This window comes from Trachurus japonicus, chromosome 10 (assembly GCF_045865225.1).
Source record: "Trachurus japonicus isolate A0001 chromosome 10, Traja_1.0".
In the NCBI taxonomy this organism is placed as follows: domain Eukaryota; kingdom Metazoa; phylum Chordata; class Actinopteri; order Carangiformes; family Carangidae; genus Trachurus; species Trachurus japonicus.
In genome coordinates, this window is record NC_140916.1 from 18,521,915 (window position 1) to 18,528,450 (window position 6,536).

The window sequence follows — 6,536 nt, forward strand, 5'->3', positions numbered from 1 at the left end:
AGCAACAGGCTCGGTGCAGAGCAGTCTGCTCCATGACAGTGCGGCGCGCACGGTCACTGCGTGCCCGAGGCCAAACAGCTCTTATTAGAAAGAAAGAAAGAATAACGAATGAAGGGAGTCGAAGGCAAGCCAACTCTGAATACTACATTCACAGATATGTAGTAGTTGCACATAGGCCTACATGAAATGCAACTTGGCCATACTGGCCCCGTCCCAGCTTGCACGTAATGCACAGCCTACATACCTTACTTGCACTGTACTGTGCACTTCCACATTTTAATGCATATCGTACATCCTACAGTCTATGCATGTAGTAGCCTATGCCTAACTTTATTCTAGTCATGCAATGTCCATGAGTTGGTATAGGTATAGCCTTGCAATATTCAGGGACTATGGTCAAGGAGCTATATTTTTTTCGAAATGATTGGTTCAATAGTTAGCAACCCAATGTCAAAAATCAGCTCATGTTTCCCATTAAATTCCCAAAAGGTAGCCTTAATGTCTACATTTTATAGCAGCTAATTTAGCAACTAGTTTGTCACACTCCACTGCTAAGCTTCAGTCACTTTACGCAAGTTAGCATATGGCACTGTTTAAAAACAAACAAACAAAAAACCCTAATGCTAGCCGTGGAGTGTCCAATGATGTGATATCCAGAGGTCCACAGATTCAATCTTTGTGTCTTTGTAATAGTTAGTAATGTTTGCACTATTGTCACTGACACTCTGACAACACAAACACATTTTGCTAGATACCATCACTATTTCTTACTTGAATAGAAACAGGTCTTCTTCTTTAACTTACCTAAGTGGTTTGACCTGACCACCTATCCTCCACAAGCACCATGGACTCCAGGCTATTTGATGGCCTGTGGCCACGAAATAGGCTACTTCCCTATTTTATTTTCATGCTGATGTTATTATTGGTAATACCATGACCTTGGGGGTGGTCACAAGACCTTGTCTGAATTATGCATTAATGATATAAATAACCTTGTGTCACTAAATCTTTTTGAATGATACCAACTCGGTCCTGCTCCTGCCCAGGCTAACTGTTCAGTAGACGAGGGACTTTCAGCAGTTGCACTCTGACATAGTGTGACTGGACCTCATGTGGTATTTCTGAGTGGGAATGTCAGTAACCTATGAGCAAGATTTTTTAAATATAGAAAATTTGCACTAAATTTGAATCTCAAGTTTTTCAACCAAAAATCATCCAAATCATCATCTGTTTCATCTTTTTTTTTCTTCTTTTTTTTCTTTTTTTTTCAAACTTTTCTGATACAGTGTATTTTCGGAGTTTGTTAGGCCTGCTTACTCATACCTCCCAGGTGTTCAATGCAGCTTCCAAAACACTCCCTGCAGCCTCTGAGTCAGTAATACAAAACAAGGAAGAAGAAGGGAAACTCGCTGACACAGTGTGCATCATTGTAAATAGGACTCAGCAAATCTACTCTATGTGGAAACCAAGACCATTCCTGGTCACCCACAGGTTGCGACTCATCACCAATGCCTGTAAAAGCAGTGGCAACAAGTTTCACTTGACCAGGATTAGTTTCTGTGTCCTGGATAGTCATACCCCTGGACACTCACTAGATGGCCATGATTTACAGTCCACCACCCACATCTCAAAGACAAGCTTCAAGAGTTTTACGGTTTATGCTCCTCTCGTTCAAATCCTGGAATTTCTCCTCTGGCAAAAAGACCAAATGTTGGGGAACTGTCCAAAGTTATTGTACTGTTTATACCAAGCTGCTACGTCTGTTCTATGCATTCATACAGCAATGTGTGCAAGGAAGGGTAGATGGTTTTATACAGTATTGTATTTACAGTATTTATACTGTATTGACTTAATAAAATAAAAAGGCCAACAATCAAAGTGTTTTCATTTCTTAGATCTTCTTAGATCGTGCTCACAACAACAATGGTGAGGCAAAGAGTGTATGAGCCCAGAATTTGACCTGACATGAGCTTAAAAAAAACACAATCTTGTTGAAGATTTATATCAATAAAATACTCAAAACAAGTATTGTATTGTCCATCAACTCAGCTCATGGATGTGGCATTCAGCTACTTCAATGTACGTCACGGTCACCCTGGTTTCCCACAGATGCAACCTATGAACTTTCCACGGTCCTTAATAGGGAAATATAGCAATTTCTGCAAAATGACCGAAACGGGGGATTTTCCTAGTAACGCATAAGGCACATCATGAAACAAAGAAGCCCCACACTTTATGTAAAATAATAGTTGAGAAACAACGGAAGTAGTCTTCTATGTATAGAATAAGGATCTCTTATGGGCTGGCCTTTCAGGAAATATTATATGTGGCACTGGTTCCCACAATAAGGGGAGTTTCAATGAGACACACAAAAAAAACACACGGAGAGACAGAAAACAAAACCTGCTGAGTGGAGGATATCTGTGTGATATTTGCAAAGAAGCTGTTGCCATTAAACATCTGAGGTGGCATTAAAGAGCTCCTGAGGCAGTTTAGGACAGTGCTGTATAAATCCAGCAAGGAAGTTCTTCCCGTCTCTTTTGGAGGAGATATTGTCGTGGAAATTCTTAGCGGTTTGCTGTTGGTGAATAATGAAACACAGACTTCTGCCGGCCGACACATTTTTATTTCCTTGCAAGGAAAGGTCAGTCCTCACCCAAGCGGTGATGGTAAAGGAAAGACCCAGAGCACCAAGTAACATCTACATTTATACTTCACCTCTTAGGGGTCTTCAAAGGGGTTTTTGGTCTAGTGGGGGCCCTGGTTTTCACACCTCACAGGAACTGATATCCTCCTAGTTTTGTTTTCCCATCTGGGGTGTCCTGCAGGAGTTGACCCCCCATGGGAAAATAACAGTGGCCACAAATCAGAAACAGCACTGTCAACATTTTCTCCTGGTGTTCTTTGTGTCCTACATACAAACAAACTGTCTCAGGTGTCAGCGACAAATTTGCGCCATGAAAAGGATCCAAATATCAGAATTACAGGACATCTACAGTTTTTTGGTGCAGCTTTTTTTTCTCGCTTACATTGAGACTCTAATCAAAAGATTAAGAATGTGAAAATTAATGATTTTTTCCTCTGCTCACACTGATGATTTATTTATTTATTTATTTGCTAGTTTCCCAGAATAAAGCCTGACATTTTGTGAGCAGGGGAAGTCTGATGGGAAATGGGGGCTGGGAGTGGGTTAAAACTTCCATCTGCACATTTCCTGCTGTCAGTATATATATAGGAGGAAACCCCAGTGACAGCTCACAAGCGCCCAAACTCCGGACGCTGAAGGGACACAAAGGAACTATAGGTCTCAGTTAAGGTTTTTAGCTCTGATACAGAAGACCTCTGTCAGGACGTCTCAAAGGAAGATGCTGCAAGTCACAGCGGGAGCTCTGCTCCTTTTCCTGCCCTGGTTTGGTTGCCTGGTCCTTGGAGAGGTCAGCGAAGACTTTTCCAGCTGCCTTGATTTCTTCTATGATAAAACTCCACCACAGGCTATCAATGGAGCAGGATACCAGCCAATATGCCAACGCTACAAAAACCAGTACCGCTTCGCCAGCCTGTACAACCGTCAGCATCGCACACCACTGTATTCTGCGTACATACTCAGCCCTCCAGATGGCAAACGGCCCAATTCAACTTGGATGTTTGAACCACAAGTAAGTAGAAAGACAGTGTGTGATTATTAAGAGCATTACTGATGTGTTTCGATATGCAGATGACTATATATTGATTATCTGGGAAAACCCATATTCTGACAAGAGCAAAGTTAAGCAAAATTCTTCCTCAGCTGAGACAGAGGGATCCCTCCTTTGATTCAGTGAATTTGCAGAGTTTTAAGGCATTGTTGTCAAAGTGCAATGCTCTAATAAAGACATGTTAAAAAAGTACAATGCTACATGTGTCTAAATAACTAAGATGATCGTCCAGTCCTCACACTGGAATACAGATTTAGAAAAAGAGGTATGCTTGATGGTGAGTGTGTAATTAATCATTTTAATTGAGTTTTTGCCAATAACTTCAAGCAGAAGCTGGAATCCTTTTCTGAATTGTAACTATAAAAATACTGTCACTCACATCTTTTCTCTTTTTTAGAGTCTCAACAATTTATTTGTTAGAAACTCCACAATTCATTTATTTATTGCAACGTTTCGGTTGTAGACCTTCATCAGACAAACCATTCAATGTCAGTGACAAGTAAAGTTCATGACGTCAGAGTTACGTATATCAGTATTTTTTGAAAAATAAATCTTGTTGAAAACAAACTCTTGTTCTAAATGACAAAAAAGCACATTACAATTAATCAAAAAAAAACAACAACAACAAATAACCATTTACATTTCATCATAATAGTTTCAAATAGGCATTGGTCAATTCTTGTACGAATAGACACACCAGAGTCAACAGTTGCATGTATCTCTCTCTCTCTCCTCCAGTTAGCCTTTTCCCGTGCTGACTCAGAGATGAAACCTTTCCCTGACCCTGTGGACCAGAATGTGATTGAGAGCCAGGCAGAGCGTCTGGACTACAAGAACTCCAACTTCACCAAAGGTCATCTTAATCCCAGCATGCACCAGCTGACAAAAGAGGACCGCGAGGCCACCTTCACCCTTACTAACATCGTCCCTCAGCGGGCGGGCTCCAACTCGGGCCCCTGGAGCAAACTGGAGAATGAGATGTTGAGGAAATTTAAGGCCTACTGTGATGGGCCGATGTATGTGATCACTGGGGCCATGCCTTATGAGTCTGGAGCACGTTGGATTAACAACAGGGTGTCTGTTCCTGAGTATATGTGGTCTGCCTACTGCTGCCCATCCTACAAACCCAACCTTCCTGAATCTGTGCAGTCATTTTTCCCCACGTATGCTGCGGTGGGAAGAAATGACCGCAACAGTGGAGAGGAGATTGTGCCGGTTAATGCCAAAGCAAGAGCCTCAGTGCGAGGTTATGACGTGAGGCGGATGACCTTAGAGACTCTGGAGGGGATCCTCAGGCAAAGGCTGGACATCCCCATCAGTCTGTTCCACGGCCAGTGTCAGTAGGAATGGGGAAATGCTTCAGTCACATGTTAAAATCAAATGAATCACCACATACGACACATACCTTTAATGTCTGATTGGAATGAAGAAGTTAAGGAGATTTAATTCCCTCATTTCCTGTTTCTTGAATTACTGAATGATTGTTTAATCATGACATTATCATTTTGTGAATGAACTTCTCCAATTATTTTCTTTGAAAGCATAATCTTGTAATGTGCTCAGTAAACGACCTGATGATTTTACTTGCAAAATAAAAATGAAAAAAAAAACACACAGGACTTTGGTTTAAATTAGAGTTTTTGTCACTGTTTGTTCACAAATGATGAAAAAAAGTTATAACTTTGTTCATACAAATACCAACACATAAACAAATGTTCAGGACTGCATACATTCTGACGCTGACAGAAAGGTATTGAGGTATGACCCAAAAAATGAAGGTATGGAAGGAATGGAGATATCAAGGCCAAATGAGTTAATGGACTCTTCATCCTCCCAAAACTCATATATCCCACTCTCTGTACATTGTGTAGGCTACTTGTGTTTATATTGACAAAATGACTTCAGCGGGTGCACCTGTAAGATCCTACCTACAATCACTGTCATGTTGCTAAACAGTGAAGTGAAATTAACATCTTAAATTGATCAACCATGCTTTCTAATGTAAAAAAGATGGGTTGGGGTGAGTGCTTCAAAGGCCAGAGGAAAAAAAAATGGAGTAACTCAAGGTGCTCTTCAAGGAAAAGTGGTAAAATGAATAGAGAAAGAAAACTGACTGTCTAGGAATGGCTGGTATCTGGTGCAGTCAAAAAGGAGAGATCCCGAGGCACTCTTGGATGAAGCAGAGATGTATTTAATAAATAAAAAAGAACCCAATGCGTTCATCTATGCTTTCTAATGTTTTGGGAATATGTGGAACTTTAAGATGAGGAAACTATCAGTGATTTTCAGTGCATGTTCCTACAGTAGCCAAATCAACAAAGACAAAGCCACTGTACTGCAGCTCCACTTGGAAAGGGGGGTGAAGGTATGGGTGACCATTTGGTTACAATTTGCTATCTCACCACTAGATGCCGATAATCCTTTGCTCCTGCACCATGAATCATGAATAGGCTACTATTACAGTGTCACACCCAACATTTTAACACAATCTTATTCAAACAAATACAAAGGACAAATGGCGACTGAGCACTAAGACAAACCAAGAAAGTAAAGAAAAAAAAAAAAAAGGTTAAGTAAGGTGAATGTTGAATATTTTTAAGCATCCACTCTACAAAGAAAGTTAAGGAACAGTTATGTTTACATTTATGTACCGGTATGTTGGTTTTATTGAAGTAAGTTACTGCTCCTTCTTCAACAGTAATTTCTTTAATTGCTAATTTAAAAGCTTTTAGCTACCAGATTTTCATGCTGTGATCTTTGCTGGAGGCGACATGCCTGTTTATAAATATGTGTGATTAAGTATAATACATTATATTTTTGCATAGTTTATTGTGAATATTT

General features: G+C 40.3%; 1 protein-coding gene across 1 annotated transcript; it reads left to right on the forward strand.

Moving 5' to 3' along the window:
* The first annotated feature begins 3,222 nt into the window (after window positions 1-3,222).
* LOC146979754 (endonuclease domain-containing 1 protein-like) lies at window positions 3,223-5,296 on the forward strand. The gene is made up of 2 exons (XM_085789756.1): window positions 3,223-3,656; window positions 4,434-5,296. The coding sequence occupies exons 1-2, from the start codon at window positions 3,366-3,368 to the stop codon at window positions 5,037-5,039; spliced, it is 897 nt and encodes a 298-aa protein (XP_085645882.1). The 5' UTR covers window positions 3,223-3,365; the 3' UTR covers window positions 5,040-5,296.
* The last annotated feature ends 1,240 nt before the right edge of the window (window positions 5,297-6,536 follow it).

What these genes read in the sequence shown, in the direction of transcription:
- LOC146979754 (XM_085789756.1), top strand. Translation starts at nt 3,366, where the DNA reads ATGCTGCAAGTCACAGCGGGAGCTCTGCTCCTTTTCCTGCCCTGGTTT. An exon ending in CTTGGATGTTTGAACCACAA is followed by an intron (nt 3,657 to 4,433) that starts GTAAGTAGAAAG and finishes TCTCTCCTCCAG; the next exon opens with TTAGCCTTTTCCCGTGCTGA.